At 36.7% G+C, this 25,358-nt stretch overlaps 1 protein-coding gene across 1 annotated transcript; it reads right to left on the bottom strand.

The window, feature by feature from the left end:
- Positions 1 to 3,366: 3,366 nt before the first annotated feature.
- LOC147761209 (uncharacterized) lies at positions 3,367 to 23,447 on the bottom strand. Its single transcript, XM_087015217.1, has 8 exons — positions 23,336 to 23,447; positions 17,902 to 18,046; positions 17,490 to 17,683; positions 9,935 to 10,150; positions 9,019 to 9,420; positions 4,970 to 5,235; positions 4,382 to 4,758; positions 3,367 to 4,116 (listed from the first exon to the last, which is right to left on the bottom strand). The coding sequence occupies exons 1-7, from the start codon at positions 23,445 to 23,447 to the stop codon at positions 4,411 to 4,413; spliced, it is 1,683 nt and encodes a 560-aa protein (XP_086871343.1). The 3' UTR covers positions 3,367 to 4,116; positions 4,382 to 4,410.
- Between the last annotated feature and the right edge of the window lie 1,911 nt (positions 23,448 to 25,358).

Raw genomic sequence — 25,358 nt, 5'->3', positions numbered from 1 at the left:
TGCTAAATCGATCTAGGTATTGAAATGGGATCTTCTTGTCAGGCGCCATGATATGTGGCTTGAGAAAATTTTATTTTGACTGCCTGCCTTGGTAGTGCTCTGCACATAAGTATTTCTCTGTGAGAAAACAGCCCATGGTAAGTGAAATAATTATTTTTTATAGAAGACCTTTCACAAATTAAAAGTAATAAACTGCTATTACCCTTCAAGCGCCATTGTTCAATGTCATCCCCATGTACATTTCAGTTGAACTATTATTAGTAGGGAATTGTGCATAAAGATAATGATAAAAATAATTAGAAAGATTCATTGATAGTTAAAGCATGATTTTCTCTCTATATACTGATCTCGACAAGTTACTGAATTGCCAATCGCAGTGTTACGACTGAAACATGCGACAGGGTCCCTTATACACTAATTTGTGCAGCTAAGGGACCATTCCAACTAAGGGCGCTTTCCCATAGATTTTATATCAATCTATTCCCGTAGGGAGTCTCGCTAGATTACTGTCAGATAATCCAGCTTAAATGTCTGTCCCGTCTACTACAAGCTGTGAGGGGGTAAATAATTGTAGTGCCCGCTCAACAGACAGCTATTTAGCATGATACCCCAAGGAGTTAGGTCGATTTAGTTGGGTCGATCTAATCTCTGGGAATGAGATCTAAATTGCGGACATTTATTTCTGTTACTAGGGCGTGCACTGTCACTGTCACGCCCCGTAAAGCTGTTAGACTCCCCAGGGAGTAAGACCGATCCAGCTGGATCGATCTGGGCATGGGAACCCAGTCTAAGCACTAGATTTTGACCCACTTGTGTCACGCTATTAATTCACCCTTACATAGGTGTATTACCCGTAAGGATCTAATGGGGGGGGGGGTTGGACTATATGTTAAACGGATTCTCAGATTCTTCACACAATGACCACCATGCAGCAGCAACACGTTCGCAAAATCAAAATCTGATCAGTTCAAATGGGCACATGCTTAGCGGTATAATTTTCTCACCCATTTGGATAAAGCCACCTTCCATGGCTACATGTGCCCCTCCATGAAAGTCGTCTTTTGTGGTTTACATTTCATCTATCAATTAAACTTAATACGAGACGACGCGTTGTGTTTGCTACTACTGTATTTCATACATGCCACTCTGGGTTAAGAAGACTTTCCTACGACTATCTCAAAAATAAAAGACTCTTGTATCTGTTTATACAATTCTTGTGCCAATAAGGTATGATTGACCAAAATCAACATAATTATAGCACAGGTTTATACTTTCCACATCAATATTTTAAGAACGTCAAGGCGCATATAGTATTACGCCTTAGAATCAAAACGAAGGGATCCACATTAATCCATTATTCAGATGTCAGCGGTTAAGGACAGCTGCCAGATCTCTACGAAGGCAAAGGAATACGGGGGAGGGGGGGGGGGAAGAGAGTAGCCTTCGACCGCGGTTTTTACAAGCAAACGCTAAATGGTGCCGAAGCTTGGGGTGGGAGTTGTATGCGTGTATGAAAGATTCTTCAATTTATATGTTGAATTAATATTATTTTTGTGTGACTTAAGCTTGAGGGATTAATCACTGCATAATTTAAGCTCAGGACTATACTATATACCTCTATAGCTCAAGTGTTACCACGCATATCATAATACGCCCTTGAAGATTATGATGGAAGAATTCACAATCTACGCACTTTGACTTTCATCAATTATTCAAATATCCTTTATATAGAGCAGATTCATAGTTTTGTGAAGGAAAAGGGAGAGGTGGGCAAAATAGTCTTAAACTGTTTTCCAATTAAAGAACTGGCGACTTTGAAATAGGCATTTTAGACACATTCATGTACTTACTGAATAATATCACGCAGACCAGACATTTGAAATAACAACCAAAACCTACTGCAAGTGTCTCAGGTCCAACCACATGCAGAACTTGATTGGTGTAAATATTAACTAAAATATAGTGATTTCATATAATATTTAGAAAAATGTACGGATCCCAAGCCCAAAGTCACTCTGCAGTTGATACGGCGATTTTGTGACTATACTTATGAATTTACCTGACAAAACAAATTTATGAAATTTGTAACAATCTGTTGAATATCAGTCTAAGGCGGACTGACATTACAAAATAATAATAATAATAATAATAATCATAATAATAATAATAAGTAAAAATATAATAAAGTGTTTTCAGAATTACTATAATTAAAATTGTCTGAATCCTAGAAAGTTGCATTTACTGCGTATTTGTATCAGCTATTATTTTGTTATACGAGCGAGTCAAAGCAGAAAATGCAGTAAAAAACAGAAAGACGTATACTTTGATGTAAAGTTCAATTTTTTAATTTTATAGCATGTCATCCAAATTAAAATATGCTGGCAGGAAGCAGAGAAACCGAATAATTGCATAACATCTAAACGCAAATAACGGCAGACACGCTCCAGTTCCATGTAAATTTTACATTGCCAAGATCTTCAGTTACACAATGTAAATTATTAAATAATTAAACCCGTCTTTTTTTTTACAATTAATCTTAGCTAAATTTCCTCTCTTTATGTAACCTGTATTTTTAATTTGAAACAAGGCTTGATTTTGTATACGTGTCAATTTTTTTTCATAAACTTATTTTATACCTGCGACAATCGTAGGGTAATAATTAAAGGAGGATAAGGTAATATTTGTACCGCGGAAACGAAGGAGGGGGAGGGCAACCTCCACCAGAATCGCAGAGATCGGGGGTTTTTTTCTTATTTTTTTTTACAAGGCACACACGGATGTACATGTAGCCACACATTTCTGTTCCATCCAGCTAGAAGTTTTTTTTTTTTTTTAATTTGCATTTCATCACCCAGAGAGCCAGTCCCAATAGAGAGTAGAGGAAGAGATTCATTTGACTTTGATACAAATGCCAACTCGAACATTCAGCAATTTCTCTTCTGTAAGATGATTAAATTATGTATTGCCCGCTTATCACTTGTTCGTTTGGTGAACGTAAAAAGCGCAAAGGATGACCTCCTTTTTAACACTGGTGTTTTAACTTGGGGCATACCTGTATTATTCGTTTCCAGAGAGAGAGAGAGAGAGAGAGAGAGAGAGAGAGAGAGAGAGAGGGAGGGGGGTGTTTCATCTTCACGAGTACCCGTTTCTATAAACGATGATTTCTCTTATGTTTATTATTAATGTATTTTTTACCAACTATTTGATCGTTTGATTTAACGAAAAAGTACATAATAGTGTTTTTTTTTTTTTATTATGTACCAATATTTTAATTGTGAGATGTTATTAAATTCAGAAGAAGAGCGAGAGAAAAAGAGAGAGGGGGGAATTCACCCTTTAAGACATTGACAGTACAACACCAAAAAATTCAATTCGGCAACATTTATTCATAATTTGAACAGAGTGAAACAAAGCAAAGAAATGCGATAGTCAATTATTTTCTTGTTGTCGTGTGTGTTTGTAAGATAGCTTTGATTGTGTCTGTATGCAAGTGGAGTTAAATGAATCGTGTCGCCAGGTGCTGCTCCACAGTAACGTGCCACCTTGTTTGCAAACCCCACTGGTTATCATTATATTATATAACACCGCCTTAATAATGATAATAAAATAATACCAAATAGATAAAATGCACCCTGTATATGTCTTATTTCGAGAGTTTAAAGTAATTTAAATCTCCATTGCTGATTAATTGATAATCAACAAATTGATAATAAACAATCAAAAGTTTCTGAATCTTGTGCACAAAAATCACAACGAAGATTCATTATTTGAACAGATTGAAAGCAATCAAAGAAATGCGATAGTCAATTATTTTCTTATTGTCGCGTGTGTGTTTGTAAGATAGCTTTGATTTTGTCTGTATGCAAGTGGAGTTAAATGAATCGTGTCGCCGGGTGCTGCTCCACAGAAACGTGTCACCTTATTTTCAAACCCCACTGGTTATCATTATATTATATAACACCGCCTTAATAATTATACTAAAAATAATACCAGAATGTGTCAAACAATCAAAAGTTTTTGAATCTTGTGCACGAAAAATCGCAGTGATGTCGCGAAGATGCTGCAGTAAAGCCCCATTTTCGTCGTCCGTAATCGTGTGGTCCGTCGTCTCCAATTCTGAAATAGTTGGAGTTTTATATATGTTAAACAGTTTTTTTCGCAATTTATGCATAATTACTAATTTACTGAAGGTTAAGTACTTCTATAAACATGCTACAAAAGTATTGGTATGGCAAATACACTGTACCGAAGCTATGAAGTGTATAAGTAAATTTACAAGTAAAAGTAATAAGTAAAAAAGAAAACAACAACATATTAATGTAATTGCATATTAACATAAATGCTTTAAAAGTGAAAATATCACTTAACCGAAGACATTTACCTCTATCCCTTGGCCGGTTGGATCTGGTTCTAGGGCATGAGCAGAGGAGCCCATGGAGGCGTATTTGCCAGATTGGTTTCATCGTCATTAGCATCTCCGTTGTAATTTCCGCATATTCCCCTTATGTTCCCCCTATAATCTGGATGTATCTGGACAACCACGGTGCGAAGGCGAACAAACACGGAGACCTCGATACCCGGAGCAATAGTGCAGTGAGCGGCCACATAAGTCCTCGGTTTGTCGCTACCTGGAATGTTGGGGAAGCTGAACGTGCCCACCTCTACTCCAGGATTTCCTGCAGAAATTGTCCCATTTGTACCAGTTGGAGGCAGCTTCTTGTTCCACTCAGGAGGGTATGTAACAAGAACGCCATCGATCTGCAATAGTTATATAAAGATATTAAAGAAGTGCATGTTTTATGAATATCAATACATGAACAGTTAACAGTTTTTTATGTGAGAAACAACACAGGCTGAATGAGCTTTGTTTCAAAATGAAAAAAATCTTTCTAGTTAATTTATTTAAAAAAACTAATAGTAGTGTAGAAGAATCCAGCGATTTTTAATGATTATGTTAATGTCGACTTACCCACGTTTTAGGAGCGTCTGAGTTTCCAGGGGGGTTAAAGTAAAAGTGTACTATACTGTCGACGCACCGAAACTTAACTGCACTGATGTATGTACGTGGTCCTCCCTTGAAAAGGGCATGCTTGGTCCGCACATACCACCAATAGCTCTGCTCGGACGCCAAATTTCCGATTTTATCTATGGGGGCAGGATAGGGGAACCTCCTTCCATCGCATGTGCTAAAATGCGGTTCTCCTTTCCCGCCGCAGGTACACCAAACCATCTCACCTGGTTAAAAAGAAGTAAACCAGTAATTTAATTTACGTTGATAAAAAACAAATGAACAGTCTCAAGTAAAATAGATATATGAGCGGAACTATTCGTCGTTAACTCTGTTACATACAAGAGCGTATAATCATATCAGGTGCAGCCGAGATACAATCTGCTATTACAAGTATGTCGTATCAAGGAGTTATAACAGTTATAACTCCTTGGTCGTATACAGAGGACGACGAGTAGTTGTAACTTACACCACGGCCAGCGCTTCGAACAATAGAATGAACGCACAGAATCGTATGAAAATACAGGCAAGGCTGTATGCGAAATACAAGTGCAATTATACTATTGTGTGAAGCGCCATTATACATGTAGATGACAGGTTTCTTGAACGAAATTGTAAACGGAAATCCGAGATCCCGTATCTCTACTTTCGTTATAGTAGGCTTTATAAGGGGGCATTTTGTAGTACAAATGTCTACATTGGCACAAATATTCCTTGGGCCAAAAGAATATTTCTACCCGTAGAGACACGCTCTATTGATGTATAAATTAGCACAGTTAGCATAAATTATGCAAATTAGGCACCAAAATATAATATTTCATATTTTTATTACTTTTTTGCATAAAACATGTAGAGATTATCAAACCTGACTAAATTAGGGACAAGGAACCCATTTTTGACATTACAGAAACAATTGGCGACCTCAAATCCAAGATGGCCACCCCTCGCCATTTTGAAAGTGGACAAATTTTTGCTATTTTATGATGATTTTTGAAGCGCTTGACGTAGGCTACATGTATGTGTTATATATCGATTCTTACTATTTTGGGGGCGCAAAAGTCATTTTTGCTATTGTTTCGATGATAGAAGGTAATTTTAAGGGACAAAGAGGGTATTTTAAGGACTTCAAAGATATGCTAATTTTTGTTATTAACCATCGTTAATGGGCTAATATATGAACAGGAAACCCTTTTTGGTATTATGGAGGTAAGTGGTGGCCATTTTGTCCGTCAAATCCAAGATGTCTTGCTAAATGAAAATTTTTGTTGCATGGACTCGATGAAGTAGGGTATTGTCATTTTGGAAAATTGCCAAACTGCATTATACTACATGTCACTTTTTGTCAATGTCTTTCTTTCCTTTACAATCACTATATTTGGTTTGACCCCTTGAAACTGTAGTTCAAACCAACACCGTGAGTAACAGCTACGGTGCAACACAACCGTTAGCAAGAATGATATTAGACCCATAATCTACCGCCAACACCATGAAGAAGGAATCGTTTTCATTAGAAAACCAGGCATTCATTCATTCAGGACAAAGTTGATGGCAATGGAGTTAATGGCAGCAGTTCTTCCTATTTTTGGACAAAGGGAATTTTCAGGACTTCTCCTTGACTTCAGACCACGACTCATGAGTTTGCTGTTAAATACTTCTCTGAAAACCGTGTTTTTACATATTGTTAATGTTTGTTCCTCAAAGGAGACACTGACCAAAGCTATCAATTCTCACTGGCTGTGGTCTTATGGGACTACCAGAGCTTATCATGCATGAACATGATGGTTTGGGAACCAGGTTTGGTAACATACTCAATAAAACTCACCTTGAGTGGCCTTTTTATTATCTCCGCTACCAAACCAGCAGCGGAAATTACTTCTTTGAGCCCCCAGGATAGTACTAATTGACGTATTACAAACGTAATCGGGCCCCACAGTTTTAAAATGATAAAGTACACCAAATTTCTAAAACAGCGACTTGCAACCATCTTGGTTTTGATCAGAATAATGGCTAACAGTTTTCCTCATACAATCAAAGACGTATTTTTGCTTAAAGTCAGCAATTTCGTTAAGCTACACTTGTTTTGCAGATCTGGCGAAACCCTTTAAAAATATTTTAAGACATATTTTTGCACTTATTAAAATACTGATTGTATATACAATCTGCAGGCCCATGCGACGACTGAATCCTATATTGATTTTGGCGGCTATCTTGGATTTGATAATCAAAGTCGCTAACAAACTTACTTGTCTCCAAACCATCAAGTGTGTTCTTTACCTTAAATAATGACAACACCTAAATTATCTTTTACGGAGCAAATGATGCATGCCCAAACATTTTGGGGAATACCAAAAATAGTGAAGAATAGTTTCTCTAGCAGTATTCCAACATTCATTGTTGTGATGCTTTTTTTAATTGGCATAAGATAAACATAAGTATTGAACAGTCTATGATTTATTCTGAATTGGAGTGTCCTCAGTTCTGTGTCATCTGATTCTTAAATGTCAGATGCCACTTATCATTACTTAAGTTTTTTTATAGCCCGTGCTATTTAACTTGGTAACTATTTTTAGTCGAGTCAATTATTTCATGAGATACTATTTAAAATTTACTTCAGTGGGAAGAGGTAGCATTCACTAAATTAGTGCAAAAAGTTAGTGTTAAGGTTGAATATTTCGTTGAGTTCCTCTAGGGGCAGGAAATTTCCAAGGTCATTTATAATATCATTAATGTAAAATATACCATTTTTACACCATCTTGTACGGATTAACTTTTTTTAATTTATTTTAATTTTCAAGTTTTCGTATAATCGTTGTGATGGGATTTCATTTGGATTTTTTAAATTTCACCAAAGGGTTTTTTTAAATTTCACACAAAGAATCAATAACGTTTATAAGTCAAAGTCCACAATTAATTACTCCTGTTTCCTGACAAAAAAAAAAAAAAAAAGCGTTTTCCACTTACTCTTATTTTCTTCATTAAGAAGTCTTTTAAGCCATGAAAGTTTTAGTACCTTGGTAAAGTTTAATTGTGGCGCCTTTAACCCTCCATTTTTATTATCAGGCACTATCCTTGCTCGCGTTATTTTGCCTCTTTTACCATTCCTGATAAAATTTAATATGATTGTATCCATTGTTTTAAATATGTGATCTGGGGGAGGGAGAGTAATTATATGCGCCAAGATAGGATTTAGTAAAGTTTTAAGCACTGTTACATATCAAAACTACTGTTTCCTATTATTGAAAGATTTCTCAGGGAACAGACTTCCAAGAAAATTCTCATTTTCAATATTTTCTTTGTGTTTCTTTGCGTTTCTATTGTGTACACAGTTATATAGATTGCCCTTTAGCACCTTGAAATACTTGTTGCTATGGTAATGTGCTGCCTAGCAACTGTGGCTTAGTTCAATTTGGGTTTTAATGCTTAAAATAGTCTACTGATGATTTTGATTTCCTGAAATATAATAACCAGCCTTTCTTAGTCATGTAAACAAGAAAGGTCCAATTAGCTTGCTACAACTGTACAGTTGCTAACCAACGCTTTGGTATTTTTGGCACTACCCTAGAAAATGATTAGCATATTCCAAAGAACATTTGTGCCACGTTTGGTGCTTTTTGCAATTTCTGAGCAATTTTACGATATATAGCACCAATCATCTTGACTACGGGACCTTTCCCACAGATGTTTGGATCTATCTATCTCCCTGGGGAGTCTTACTAAATTGTTATCAAACTAACCGGCTTAAACGTCTGTCACGCCTAGTTAAACTGTTAGGGGGTAATTATCTTTACCCCTGGCTGATTCGGTAGGCGTGACAGACATTTAAGCCTCTTGAGCTGATAACTATTTAGCGTGAACCCCAAGGGAGTTAGGTCGAGCCAGATGGATAGATCTAAGTATGGGAACCCAGTCTACATCTTACCAAGTCATGTAATAAGGTATTCTTGTACATTTATAATAAACATATTAAAGATATTGCACTGTGAACATTAAAATCGTGCATGGAATCTTACTTGCAGGTTTACATCTATAAACGACGATGAGATACTTGTATATGCCGGGACACGGGTCTCCAAATACGTCAGTTGTAGCCGTCAGCGTACACTGTGACTTGAACTCACAGCTGGCTCTCACGGTTTTGATTGTCGTTGCTTGAGCGCAGTCCTTCACGTTGGTCTTAAAATCGTCTGGCTGTGGAGACGGGCAGGTCACCCCCTGGTCTTCTATTCTTCCAAATACAGCCCCTACCACTTTAAGCACTTGTTCAGCTGGGCAACTAATGGTCTTCGTTTCATCTTGGCAAATGATTGAGCGTAAAGGTGGATCTAAAAGATTGATGCATGACTGATACGTTGAATGTAGTACCAAGTAAATCGTTTTAACTGTGAGAACCCATGTGACTCTGCATCTCTCGCCTGCCAGGCAGGGTTACATGCGCAAATATGAACAATGACAAACAATATACCCAGAGTGATATTTCAGGCGATATTTTCACCTTTGCAGTACTGACCGGTTAACCCTCCAACTCCTCCCCCTACCTCATTTTCACAGTCACTTGTTGACCGAAAATCTCTACTGCAAGCAGACCGAGAATTGCTTTTATAGAGGGCACTAAAGGACCCAGTCCTAATTCTTGTCTTTCTTATAATAAGAATTCTAAACATTACTCAGGAATGACCCGATCAATCTTTAACGCTAATATTTTACTGTGATACTATTTTGCAGGCAGCTTAAATGCAATGCTTTTAATATAATTGTTAATACTGGCTTCAGTCATTAACAAATAGATTTACATTTATGCCTTATTTGATCTAAAACATTAATGTACATGAAGTAATAAACTATTACAGCAGAAGCTTCAAAGACAGCGGGTCCTATGATATCTTTCTCATCATTCTTTCCTTTGCTATTTGATATAGGCCTACTCACCGGGACAGGGGCAATCATAGTAAAGGCAAATATCCAAGACATCAAGGTCCGAAAGCACCATTGCTGGAATTATTGCTTGTGTGGTTTTCGAAGTTATAGTCTTTGAACCATTGCTGGCTGCGTAGGTCGAGTAGTGCACTCTGCTGGTATAATCGTAAGGTGTATCCAGGGTGACGCTTTCTGCTTTTAGACCAAAGTTTATCTCAATGCCTTTATCTTTAAAAAGAAAATGTGAACCATATTAGAGGTTGGGTTCATATGTTTTTGATATACGGGATAAATATATAAAATTGATTATATTTATGATATTTTACCTAAAGCTAATCATAAATTTCATAAATGTTTAAAAAAATTCATAATAAAAAAAGACAAAACTTGGAGAGAGAGACCGCGGCCGATTGTAGCGCGTTTTGTACAGCAGCAGGATCTAAAGCTTGTGAAAGATAACGCTCGCCTCCTTAAAGGACAATAATCATATAAAAATCCATTTCTCGAATTCTGAAGATCCAGCACTTAATCTATACACTACAGTTATGTTTTAATCGATCCCCGTCATTTAAAAATTATAAAAACAATCTATTAGTAGACAAAAAGCGTTTTAGTAAACCTCACCTCAATATGCATAAACGAAGCAACAGATCTAGGTCACGTGGTACTGTGACGACAATCACGATAAAGGTCTATGAGACTCAACTGAGCTGCATGGTGCGTACTGTACAGACGGAGAAGTTAAGGAAAGTTGTGTTGAACGGAGTTGAGGAATTTTCGTTATGCCTCGGTGTGTTGCCGTGGGATTCACCAAAATTGCAGCTCTCTGTGACAATCTTTCTTTGTCTGTGACGGTCTTCCGTGACTTACTAACTTCGGTGACAATAGTTGCGATGCTCTAGATCATGGTCACCTCAGGTGGTTTAGATCATATCAAGAGCTGGTAGTCTTTCAGATTAACTGTCATCAGTTGGCAAACTTACTGATTGCTGATGCATTTTAAATGCATTGTAGTTGACCAAAAGCTCGTTTACCACAGACCTGTTAATTATGCACCGCTGCACTTCCCAACCCAGGTAATAACAGGTATCAAAATCGTCTTGGTGGGCTTTCATATTTTTCAAAATATCTCATTTATTTCATGGGGTGATTTTATTGGTATTTGTAAATGACGTTTAATATCAATATTTAAACAACTGAGTTCAAACACCGTCGCGAACATTAATAAAAGTAATTACTCTCAGGGTAACTTGAAGCATGCGTATGCCCAGGCATTACTTCCGTGGAAGAAAACGTGTTGAAGAACAAACAGAAAAAAAGCGGTATATTAAAGAAAAAAATAGGAACTTATGTACTAAAATGGTTCGTAATCCTAATTCGTTTATGCTTTGAGGATTTGTTTCTGAATGTTATTTCATCTGAAGTATAAAATAATTTAAAAGATTTATGATTTTATACCTTGAAATACAAGTTCTGCGTCTGTACACAAAACTTTTTGCAAATTTGTATGCTTTGTCAAACCCAAAAACATGTAGCAGATCAAGGTAAAAGAGCATTGTTTGCTATAAGTAGCATGGGAAAAATCATTACTTGAATGTTTACTAAATGTGCAGTTTTACATACGTGAGTATAAAAAATAAAAAAATTCCAAGCACGCACAGCAAAATGTAGACTAACGCAAAACATCAAGAACAGCGCAATCTCAGCAAATGTGCCCCATATAGTAGCTTAATTTCCATTAATAATAAAATCATCATTTAAGTCAAAAATTTTCTGTCGATTTAATAAATGTTCTAATTTATCCAGAACGGTATATTTATTTAAGAGGAGGCTAACTGAAATATAGTTTTATTATTTGTTTATTTTGTATTTGAAAATTGCCCATGTCACCCTGTTAATTAGAAGGTCTAAGCTGGATCAAGTCCGTGCTAAAATTCCTATGAAGCTGTGCAGGAAAAATTCTTCCTTTGTTTCTCTAGCTCCTCAATAAACCCGGTGTTCAGATTTTATCTAGTACCCCCAGGTCTGCGGGAGCTTCTCTTTGAAACTAAAGCACAGGTAGATTTTTACCTGAGATAAATATCGCCAGCCATTTAACCCTCTAATTAAGAGGTAAAGGAAGTTCCAGTTAGATGGATGATTAAGATGGGACTTGTAAAGGTAACGGGCATCGTTTACCTCAGTTTAAGAAAAGTATCCAAGACGGAGTGTCAGCGGTTTAATAAAATTAATTGAATTTCACAAATAACATGGCCCTCATATGCAATAATCCACAGTACCCTTTACTCATTCAAATGCAGTGTTTTATACAACTTGGGATAACCATAATTAAATGCTCGTTAAAGAATTGACTAGACGGGAATGGTTTTACACAGCTTCATGAGGATTTAGATCCCTCGGGTAAGAGATTTGACTGAGTATTAACTTTTATCAGAAGCCAGAGAAGTCATCTTACAGGTAGACAATGCAGCTCAGTTTGACAGCTAAGCACGCTCTGTTCTCCAGTGGCTCGATTGTCGTCATCGGACCACGTGACCACGTAGCTCATTAACTCCCAGGCCGAGCAAATAGGACGTTTTTTAAAGCCAAAAATTTACAAAATGAGCTTTTAATTTGTGTATTTGGATAAAGATATCGTTAGTTGGGCATGTTTTCTGAAGAATATGTTCCGTTGAGGCCATTCTGACGGTATGAAGCAAATCCTTTAAGGGAAAACCGTTCAGTATTAACGAACAGTTCCCTCCAGCGACAGAGGAGAGGCGCCGTATACTGTATCCGATTCAAAGACAGATGAAGGCAGAAGGACGCAGGACAACCATGGTAAGAGATAAACTCTATGTTGACGGACATCTATTTAATGGACAGTACCATCCCCAGGAGGATCCACGCAATGGAAATCCACGCAGCATACCTCAGAATACGGAACCACAGCCACGCCCTGCAACCCAGAGATCCACGGATCACGGACAAGCCCCCCAAAGCGCGCCAACATATAGCGACGTTACGCGTTTTGTAACAAGACTTTTTCAACCGCGTGAGGGACGACAGCGAATGGAAGACTCTCTGCATTCCGATGGAGTTAATACTAGTGAACAAGAATAAATTGATTTAATATCAAAGAAACATATGTATATTTTTTCTTCAAGTAATGACAGAACTAAGAACGGCCACCCTGAATTGCAGGGGACTAGGATGTGTGGAGAAAAGAAAAGATGTGTTTGATTACTTAAGAAAAAAGCAATATTCGCTAATATGTTTACAAGATACGCATTTCACGGAAAGCCAAAAAAATACAATAAGAAGTTGTTGGGGTTTTGAGATTTATTTAAGCCCAGCCAGGTCAAATGCTCGAGGCGTGGCGATATTGTTTAAAAATACTTTTGAGTATAAAGTGTTAACAAGTAAATGTGATGCTATTGGAAATATTCTTATTTTAGAAATTTTACTGTTTGAGAAATTTAATTTGCTGCTAATTAATATATATGGTCCAAACAAGGACACGCCAGAATTTTATGAGTATATTGATCAGTGTATAATTAACTCAGATTATGATTTTTTGTTGATTACAGGTGATTGGAACCTTGTACAGGAGCCAGAATTAGATTGTTATAATTATAGGTTTGTGAATAATCCTAGAGCCAGAGAGAAGGTACTTGGGATAAAAGCTAAACACAACTTAAATGATCCCTGGAGATTAAAACATGGTAAAGCGAAAAGGTATACATGTAGGGCTAGCAATCCAGTTAAAAAAGCTAGACTCGACTTCTTTTTAATTTCATCTGAATTACTCAATATGATTGAAAACATTGCAATCAAGCCAGGATATAGAACAGACCATGCTATAGTAGAAATGACTGTGAAATTCACTTCTTTTAAACGCGGTAAAGGCTTTTGGAAACATAATAACCTACTTCTTAAAGATAAAGAGTATAGAGATCTAGTATGTAAAGTAATTAATGAAACAAAAATGCAATATGCGGCCACTCCCTTTTTAAGAGCTGTGCCAAATATTGACGATGAGATACTATCGTTTATTATTGACGACCAGCGGTTTTTTTGAGCAACTTCTTTTAAATATAGGGGGACATTCTATATCCTATGCATCGGCAAAGAAAAGAGAGAGGGGGAAGGCTGAGGATGATTTAATAGAAAAAATAAGTAAACTGGAAAATCAAAATAATGAAAATATTGATGAATTAGCGTAATATAAAAGAGACTTAGAGGAACTTAGAAAAGAAAAACTAAAGGGAAATATAGTACGCTCCCGCGTTAGGTGGGTCGAATATGGCGAAAAACCTAGTAAATATTTTTGTGCCTTGGAAAAAAAGGAACTATATTAATAAAACAGTAACAAAGGTGCGGAATAACGAAAATAAAATAGTAACAGACCAGACAGAGATTCTTTCTGAAATTCAAAATTACTTTAAACAGCTTTATGCATCTAAAGATGTCATTCTCGAAAAGGTAGATCTTGAAGTTACTTTAAAAGACTTGAAGGTCAATAAAATTAACAAAACTATTTCACAAAGACTGGAAGGAGAGATTACATATAATGAAACTAGCGCTGCCCTTCGGGCTATGAAAAATGATAAAACTCCCGGTCCAGGTGGATTCACGAATGAGTTTTTCAAATTCTTTTGGACAAATTTAGGAGTTTATTTTGTACAATCAATTAATCATGGATTATACAGGGGCGAATTCTCTATTACACAAAGACAGGGAATTGTAAATATACTTCCTAAACCAAACAAACCACGAGATTATCTAAAAAACTGGAGACCAATCACGCTACTAAATGTAACCTATAAGATCATATCCAGTTGTATAGCAAATAGAATAAAACCGATCCTCCCAGAAATATTGCATGAGAACCAAAAAGGATTTTTGTCAGGTAGATTTATCGGGGAGAGTACAAGAATAACTTACGACATAATTGAGGCCTGTAAAAATTATAATATACCTGGAATGATTCTTCTCATTGATTTTGAAAAAGCATTCGATTCGATTTCATGGAGGTTTATTTATCAAGTTCTAAAGTACTTCAATTTTGGCCATGATCTCATACGATGGGTAAAAACAATGAACCAAAATGTTAACCTTTGCGTTATTCAGAACGGCATTTTTTCTACCTTCTTTAAGATAGGGCGCGGATGCAGGCAAGGAGATCCCGTCTCACCATATTTATTTAATCTATGTGCAGAAATTATGGCCATTTTGTTAAGAAATAATACAAACATTAAAGGAATTCGTATCAGAGAAAAAGAATATCTCCTGTCTCAGTACGCAGATGACATGGTGATATATCTTGATGGCACGGAAAATAGCTTGAAAAGCACTCTCGATCTATTAGAACAATATTTCAAATTTTCAGGCTTAAAACCTAACATAGAAAAAACAAAAGCAATTTGGGTCGGACTTAAACGCGGTTCAGACGATGTTCTTTGCCCCGAATATAATTTGTAGTGGACAAATAGCAATTTTGTGGCCTTAGGTATAACACTTAATGCAAATTTGGAAAATATTGAAGACTTAAATTACTCGGATAGACTACTGGAAGTTGAAAAGGAAATAACGTGTTGGAATAGGAGAAATTTAACCCCTTTGGGAAAAATTACAGTAGTGAAAACCCTACTTTTATCCAAATTTACTCACTTATTTATTTCCTTACCTAAACCAAAAGATGAAACGATAAAGAGATTGGAAAACGCGCTTTTTAAATTTATGACGAAAAATGACACAGATTGGGTTAGACTTATGATAGATACACAAAATATTAATATAAGTCGACTTATTGATCGGGGAGACTTATACTTGGTTAGGTGTGCGGAAAATATGACCAATTATTTTTGGAAAGAAATCGTTCTTTATCTTGCGGAGTTTAAAAGAGATATCTCAAGTTCAGATACTTTGAAAGATATTTTGAAAAAGCCTATATGGAATTGTTCAGAGGTGAGGGTGGATAATAATGATATTTATTTCAAGTCTTGGAATGACAGGGGTGTAAATATAGTAAATGACCCGTTTGAAAATAGTGGAAAACCGCATTCTTTCGAATCATTTACTTCCCAGTATGACATTAAATGTCCGTTTACATTATTTCTCGGAGTTAAGACTGCAATAACACAACGGTGGCCACAGCTAAGGGAAGAAAACGTCAAATTGGCGCTACCCTACAGACCTAATTTATAGAAATAATCTGTAAATAATCTAAAGGATCGCGGTCAATATATGACATACTGATTAGTAATGAGTATTGTAAACCGGCATCTGAGGCTAAATGGGAGATGAAAATAAATATTGATGAAAATTTAGACTGGACTATGATAAATAAAAATATATTCTACTTTACGAAAGATACGACTTTAAGATGGTTTCAATATAGAATAGTACATAGAATTATTGCAACAAATGAATTTCTTAAAAGAATTAAGGTTAAAGATAGCTCATTGTGTTCTTTCTGTGAAAAGGAAAATGAAAGCATTGAACATTTGTTCTTTTATTGTGATTTGGTCCAACCGCTATGGGAAGATTAAAAAAACTTGATAAATGAGAAAGCACTTTTGAATATTAATTTTTCTTTAACAGATATATTGTTTTTGAAAAACGATACAAAATGTGCAGCCATTAATATACTCATACTGGTAACGAAGTATTATATATATGGAAAAAGAATGAATGAAAAAAGATTAGATTTTAAATGTCTACAAAATAAACTAAAAAACTATTTCGAAATGGAAAAATACATGTATATAAGTAATGGAAAATATGTAGAATATACTGAACGATGGAATTTGTTGGGTAACGTGTTTCAGTGACCTCCTCACATTGTGTTTATTTCCCACTGTATATATTTTATGTATGTTAACGAAATGCTGGATTATGATTGATATTTCTGATATTATTGACAATAAAAAAAAAAAAAAAACTTGGAACACACACACATACACACACACACAAAAATAATAATCATAAATAAATAAATGAATAATAAGAAAAGAAATTTCATACCCAGAACACCTGTCATCAAGATCTTGATAGATTTAGGAGAATTAAAGATTTAATTTTGTAAGCATTATTGATGTAATGTCCCAGAACACCTGTAACCAGGGATCTGGTTGCTGCAACTGCAGCACACACGTGTGCGCGCACACACACACGCACACACACACACACACACACTGATAAGCATGGGTGTATGTTTGTGTGAGTGTGTTTGTTCAAGAAAGATAAATATATAGTACTGGTTAGCATTACAGAACAAGAAAAACATAGGAAAAAGTCCAGGAATAACGAAGCTGAGTGGAGCAACACCTACATTATTCTATCAACAAACTCTGAACCGTGTACCAAAAACTAAAAATTAATTAGATACATTACAACATGGTTTGCATATAGCACGTTTAGACGAAGAATTACCGTAGTGGACACATAGGCCTATGAAGAAAAGCAAACATGCAAGTCGACTGGCTGACCGACAGACATGCGAGCGGATGAGTGACCAGATAGACAAGCTATCAGACAATTATGTTATTAACCTTAATATGTAAATATACTTGATTTCTTTTACCATCAAATATGCTCCTATTGATATTCTCCTTGTGAATATTCACGTAGTTATCCCTGTCTGGTCTTTGATGCTCGTGAAGGAAACCAATGGCATGCATCATTTCGTGTATGGCTGTAGAGGCGCCATTCTTGGTGCACCCTGGCATCAGTGTCAACTTTTGCACATCACCAGTTCTGCCAACATAGCTTTGACAGCTAAAGACACAATACAATTCATTAATACACTGAGGGGTCTAGTTATGAATATATTGTGTTAATCGATGTTCAACAATTTGTAAAGGCCTACGTTTGGTGTGTGTGTGTGTGTGTGTGTGTGTGTGTGAGTGTGCGCAAACAGGGAATTATATCGTAGACGATTTAATTCCCTGGTGTGTTTGTGTGTGAGAGAGAGAGAGAGAGAGAGAGAGACTTACACAGTGCCCGTCGTATTTGCTGGTTGTACGGCTGTAATATTTATATAACCTTTTTCTGTTTCGGGTATCCCTTCTATCCATCTTATACAAGTCTTTGTTTCATACTCTTTAATGGCGTCACGTATTCTCTCTTCTCCCACTTTAGCTTCAATGAAAAATGAATGTAGATAACAATGTTAACCGTCCGGATAGGTAAATGAAATACTTGCACATATATGGTGTATTCATAATTTATTGCTGTACGCATAAAACCTTGATTGTATATGTCTTCTGCATTTGTACAGATTGTTATGTATTTTAGGTCAGAGGCCTATAACTACAACGAATAAACTCATCATCATCATCATTATTCTAAAACACTGAAATTTTTCTCCGTTACAAAGAAACCGAACACACACACACACACACACACACACACACACACATAAAAAAGACGTTGAATGGTTATATGAACATGGAGCAAGAAAAATATGTCAGTTTGAAACAATCCTTAACACGGAAAGTAGTTTTAAAATGTAAGCACGCCAAACTTACTCACACTCGCGTCTATGACGTATGGCACCTTAGCGTTATCCCATCGACTTCTGTTTGGATCGACCGATCTGGGTTCCCTAATAACCTACATAAATATGTGATAAATTTTTCAATCATTTTCAAACTTATTTTCTGGTTATATTAGTTAAGTTTAGACCACTTGTGATCATAACAACTGCGTGATATTGGCACTTTAATACTTTCACTTTGGTTGAAATGAAAACTATCTAAGCTAATTATGCCTAAACAGAGATGCCTTCATCCAAAATGAACTGTGCCTTTTTCTTGTTGCACTTTTATTAATGTTAAGCATTGTATATATTTCGAAATATGTGATACTTCATATTCATATTTATAGATGAAATTAAGAAAACTTGTTCTGAAAAGAATCGTAATTATTATTTCTTTATCAGCAATCTACTTGAATAGTTGTTAAATCAAAAACGTAGTTCCATTACCTTGTATATAATGTCCTTGTGGAAGACTGAAAGTAATTATCATAACACATTATCATCTTCCCGTACTTAATTGTTCCTCATACTGACCTAACGTAAATACAACGTAGATCTTCAGTTTATCAAAGTACCACTAGGTTCTTTAGCGTCCAAGATAAGGGGAGCGAGACTGAATATTGGTTATTCATCATATACATCTGGGTTGCGAAGAATTAATTAAATACTCATCTTCACATTCATTTTGCACTAGAGAGACATGCACATTTATAATATTATAGTGAATAAATTTTAATAAAATCTACTATTTATTTCAAGCTGATATCAAGTTAAACGTACGGAAATTTAATGATTTTGTTTTTGTCAAATAAAGTTATCCAGTGAAAATTTTACGTTTATTTGCTTAAAACATTTGTTACACATGACTTCGTCACAATAACTGTAAACTTATCAACAGCATGTTTATTTTTTTTCTCTTGATCCTGCAATGTGTACCCTTTCAAGAGAAAAAGTAAATTCAAAGCATTATTATTATTATTATTATTATTATTATTATTATCATTAATTGCTATAACCTGGTTATCGTGGAGGTATGGATTAGATATTAACGAAACCCATTATTCTGTAAAAATTGAAACATTGTTTCAGAGTAAAATCTGGGTCGCTTGGACAGAATCTGCATGAGAGAATTTGTATCCTGATCCCAAACCACACCAATCTATTTTGACATAACGTTATTCTATACCATCACCATCATGTAACCAGCTGATAACGTCGTGAAAACGTTATTTGTTATTTGGATTAATCCTTAATAGGCCTATTTTTAATAATCACACGTTGGTGCAAGGAAGGACACAACGCGTTCGAGCAGGCTGCTCCACGCCTCCAACAGCTCCATACGTTTACAAGGGGAAGTGTTAAGCCAAATTGTTGAGTCTTGTAATAAACTTGTTATGGGATCGTATACATGGGATTGTGAAGCATTTTCTTTCTGTGACAAGCTTGAAAAGCTAAACGTGTTGTTCAGCAGCTCCACGCGTTAAAGATTTCCACACCTATAGCAGCTCCATATGTTTAGCAGCCTCACGCGCTTAGCAGGGGGAAGTGCTCAGCCAATGTGCTTAGCTTGTGATAGACTTGTTATAGAATCATATGCCGGTGTAGCTAAACACATAGCTAAACGTGTAACACTGCCAACGTGTCTAGCTTTTTCTTCTGTGAAACGCTTGAAAAGCTATTAGTAGGCTTGTTAAGGGGGGAAAACGCTGCATTTTATAGTACAAATGTCTAAGTTGGCATAAATGTTCCTTGGGCCAAAAGAAAATTTTTCATCCAAAGAGACACGCTCTATCGATGCATGAATTAGCATAAATTATGCAAATTAGGTGCCAAAATATATAACATTTCATATTTCCATCAATTTTTGATCTAGAAACATGTATAGATTATCAAACTTGACTAAATTAGGGACAAGGAACCCATTTTTGAAGTTATGGAAGCAATTGGTGGCCAGGCCCCTAACTCGTTGCCAACCTGGATCCGCCTCTGCTCACCTTACCTTATAATTGATGGGCAAGCACTGACAATTTCACTGGGAAAGCCTGACAATGCAGTAACCTTTGGTAGTTTGGCTGACACGTACGTAAGAGTAGTTCTGAAGGCAGGTTCTAACTATCAGCAGATTGACCAGTGTTTGACAGATACAGGGAAGAAAAATTAAAAGGTGCTACTCGGACACGATTCACAAAGTCAGTGCTACCCATCAGACAAGATATCTGATTTATCACATTCCCTGACCCTGAGAACATAGGTGTAGACACTTCATTTGTCATGTTTGCTTGCCTAGTTACAGAGATACAGAAGTAAACCGGTTTTTCAGTAATAGCGATCCTAATTTGCATATTTAGGAAAATTGCGTAAATCTAATTATAACAGAAACATCTTAATAATGTTCCTCGACACTGAAAATATAAATAAAGACACTTCATTTGTCATATTCGCCTGTCTAGTTCCAGAGATATTGCAGAAAAAGGGAAATCTGGCGGCCATTTTGTTTTTTGCAAATTAGACCGTTAAAAACGCAAATTTTCGCTGGGGAACCGGGTAAATCGGATTCAGCATTCCAAAATTATGCTAATAAGCCTGGTTCCCAACTTTTACCCCAAAATGCCACTTGCCTCTTATGTAGAGCCTTTTTTCAAAAATCTCTCTAGACTAGCTAATCAATTTTCCTTGATATGTGTTATCAGTGTTGCATATTTGCTAAAAAAGAAAAAAAAACAGCATAACTTTGTAAAAATTGTCCGATGAAGCTGATTTTCGAACTCGAACTGTATTTTAGTAAGATTGATCACTCCTGTAAGTTTCAAGAAAATAGGTTTTCCGTGAAATGTGTCATCAGTGTTGCACATATGCTGAAAAAAGCAAAAAAAACTTATTAAATGATGGCCAGATCATGCTGATTGTCGAATTTGACCTGCATATAGTCATCAGTTCTGTAAATCTCAAACCTAAAGGTAAAATGGTTTTCCACTAATCGTGTTATCGGTGTTGCATATAGGCTGAAAAAAATGAAAACTGCATAACAAAAATTGGCCCGATCATGCTGATTTTCGAGCTTGATCGGCGTATTATGAATTATCATTAGTTCTGTAAGTTTCGAGCCCAAAAGTAAATTATGTTATCGTGTTATCGATGAAAGTGCACTGCGACAGCGACGACTGACGCAGGTGTCGGCTATATGTACAGGCACATCTGTGTCTGTACATAAAAAGACAAATCATTGTACAGCGGTCGTGGTTCGGTGCGATTCTGTTGTCAGTTGCGAACTACTTCCTGGTTTTCACAAGGTCCTTCAAGGATCCTAAAACATGGACACATCAGATTACATACATGCATAAATTCCACATGACAACGATTTGGAAGGAATTATTTTCCCTTGATGTTTTTTTGCCGATGCAGCATATATTTTAAAACAAATTGACTGCAAACTAAGCACGATTTTACACCTTCAAGTATACATGTAGTAAGACGTTTTCATATCATGTACGTATTATTTCTACAAGTATTTTCTGCCTAAAATACCAAAAGAAAAAACATTATCTCACTATGTTGTGGGGAAAACTGCTTTTTTCTCTGAGCCCATTCACCTCCAGCTAAAATCCGGTTCACCTCCAGCTAAAAATGACTACTCAGGTTCACGTCTTACAACACTTGACGTCACTTTTGGCACAATCCTGTCTCCCCCGATACCTTCTAATATTAATATATGTTCATTAATATTATTAGCTTGTTACTAACGTAATTCACTTCCGTAGCAACGGTTGCTAAGCAACACATTGGATTTTTTGGCACTGCCCTTGTAAATGATCATCATAGTCCAAGAAAGAGAGCAGCAAAGAAAGGAGGAGGTCGAAGAAATAAGTGGAAAACAATAGGCAAAACTGACGTACGCCGTCAGTACGTCACCGCTAGCGTGTGAGGTGAGTGTGAAGCAAAAGTGACGCAAAAGGGAACTACTTTCAACGTACTATGCATTTTCTCCGTTAGTGGTGAGCGCGGGCCACGTACGCAGGTAGCAGTACAAACTCTAAAATGAATACAATTTCCACGGCCATCGCACATTGCAATTAGCACCCCTGCTTGATATTTCAAAAAAAGACAAATCTCACGTGGCCCCTGCGCAAGGCAAGGCAGACTTGTGCCTTTCTATTGATACCTTTCCTCTGCCTCTACAAGCTCCACGGCCTCCATGCACTCAAAATTCGTGGGGGAAGTACGGTCCTAAAATCCATGCGTGCGCGTTGTGCTCGAGACATAAAGTGTGCATTTAGGAGCAGATGAAGAAACTGTATATATTTTTAAATAAAAAGGGCGCTAAAAATGCACTATATATTGCAAATGAGATATTACAAAGCCTAAACTATGGCAAAGTTTTATTAAGAGTCGTAAGGTGATAAAAATGTGGAAATGACTGGTAACTAACTTTGAACATGCTGCCTTCCGGTATCAGCGGTAATGTTTTTTGATCAAATATGTGTAAATTTCACACAATTGTTTCAACATACTGGATTAAAAGTGTGAATATCTTGCTCAAAAGTATAGTTCCTGACCAGTTATATAGATTTACCTTATTAAATTGACTTACGCGCATTAAAATGTTTGTTGCCTAGCAACTGTGGCTTAGGTTAATTTGGGTTTTAATGGCCTTAAGATAGTCTACTGATAGTTTTGATGTCCTAAAACCTAATTACCAGCCTTTCTTAATCATGTAAACTGGACAATAAAGGTCTAGCAACGGTCTAGCAACTTCCCTAGCAACGGTTGCTATTTTTGGCACTACCCTTGAAAATGGTCAGCATTTATCAAATAAAATTGTGTGTGTGTGCTTGCGTGCGTGTGCTTTTCACAAATATCTGTAATCTACCCTGTACTTCACATATACTTACCCGGGTCCCCAGATCCCGGTTCAGGTAGTGCCGGATCGTCAAAATCAATGGCATAGGCCAAGGCAAATTGCAGTATGATCGCAGGTAGAAGGAACACTTGTCGTAGCGACATGGCAATAACAGTTTCCAGAAACAAACTCAGGCCGTGAACTTGATAATCGTTATAAGAGTTATTAGAAAATGAACAACTCGCTTATTGAACTTCGTTACATATTCACTGCATTTTTAAATAGCTGCTGTGTGTATGGTTGTGACATAGGTCACTGTGCAGATGTAGGGAGAAATGGAGAGAGGAGGAGTTGAACTGTTTCTAGAGTTTGCCACGTGTGCTTAATGCAAATTTTAACCAATAATTTCTCCAATTGTAATTTGACATACGCCCCGTTGGTCGAAAGAGGTCATGTCATAGTTCATACTGCCGACGGCAACCGATGGTTAAAGAGATTTCTTTTTGGTGAAAATGATACGGGCAAAAAGAAAAGTAATTTCATTTCATTTCCGACTGTCGCCACGCTGCTGGTAAAGGTAGGCGAGTCTTAGACCCTATCCCCATACCTAAGTCGATCTAGCAGGATCGACCCATCTCCGAGGGCTTTTTTGCTAAATTGCATTCAGCTTCAGGGGATCTGATGTCTGGCATGCCTACTGAAGCTGTTTGGGGGTAATTAACTAACGTTTAGCAGCTTCAGAGAAAACAGTCCATAGTTAGTAAAATTAATAATTTTTCAGAAGACCTTTCACAATCTGAAAGTAACAAACCGCTATTCCTCTTCAAGCGCGATTGTTCAATGTCATTCCCATATACATTTTAGTTGAACTGTTAGTATGAAACTGTGCATAATGATGATGATAAACACAATAGGAAAGATTTATCAACTGTTAAAGCGTGACTTTCTCTCTGTATACTGATCTCGACAAGTTACTGAATTGCCAATCCTAGTATTACGACTGAAACAGAGTCTCCTGTTTCACGGGGTCCGGTATCCCCTAATTTGTACATCTAAGCCCCGTAAAAAATCTTGACCAGAGGTATAACTGCGAATGTCTAGTGACAATCTCTCTACGGTACAGGGTACCTTCAGATATGGTTTGCACCAAAATTGTCGTCTGGGTGTACATTAGATTAACTCGAGGTCTGCATTGATATCACATTCATATTTACAAATTCAGAACAGTGAACTAACTAGTCCGAGGGTCAAATATGGCCGACCCACTTGAATACTTCCCCACGGAATCTATTCAGTGTCTATTAGTGGATTTGACGACACGCTTAGTAGGGGGTCGTCATATTTGACCCTCGGACTAGTTAGTCCACTGTTCTGAGTGCGACCTAACACTTAACTTGGTTTAAATGAGTTGGAGTTGTGGTGGTACCTGCCATAAAAATATGCCCTGAAGGGTCATATCTGAGTAGCAGAGTATCGACGGGAAGATGGGTAATTCAATAAAGGTATCTACCCCCCCCCCCTTCCCGGTCAAGGACATGCACAACTTTCCGAAAACCCTTTTATCATGCCCCTTGGATTTTTTCAGTGTAGTAACGTACCAGAGGTAAGGTACATGCGCCCGAACAGGGGGAAATTTTATGTTTTAACATACATGTAAATAGGCCTTTACCTTAAAAGGCTATCCCTTGATGTCAAATGTCTATATTTCGTAGTTGACACCCTGGGTTAAGAATGCTTTCCTACGACTATCTAAAATAAAAATAAGAAAGGCACTTGAATCTGTTTATTAAAATACATATCCTGTGCTAATAAGATATGATTGACCACAATTGTCATAATTATAGCACAGATTTATACTTTCCTCATCAATATTTTAAGAGCGTCGTGGCGCATATCGTATTACGCCTTAGAAAATCAAAACGAAGGGATCCACGTTCTATCTTGACTTAACTCAATTACTCAAACATCAGTGGTGTAGGAAGGCTGCCAGCTCTCTACGATGGTAAAGGAATACGGGGGAGGGGTGGAGAGTGAGGTAAACGTGTCACTTCCTGTCTTTCAAAGCTGTACACGTT

The sequence above is a fragment of the Lingula anatina genome, chromosome 6, assembly GCF_051362555.1.
Source record: "Lingula anatina isolate TDL-2025a chromosome 6, LinAna3.0, whole genome shotgun sequence".
NCBI lineage: Eukaryota > Metazoa > Brachiopoda > Lingulata > Lingulida > Lingulidae > Lingula > Lingula anatina.
Note: the sequence above shows the minus strand (reverse complement) of the source record. Positions and strands in the feature narration are given on the sequence as shown.

Coding starts and splice junctions, on each gene's coding strand:
- LOC147761209 (XM_087015217.1), bottom strand. CDS start 23,447: ATGTCGCTACGACAAGTGTTCCTTCTACCTGCGATCATACTGCAATTT. Junction 9,421..9,934: donor CTATGATTGCCCCTGTCCCG/GTGAGTAGGCCT, acceptor CCTGCCTGGCAG/GCGAGAGATGCAGAGTCACA. Junction 4,759..4,969: donor CAGACGCTCCTAAAACGTGG/GTAAGTCGACAT, acceptor TAACTATTGCAG/ATCGATGGCGTTCTTGTTAC.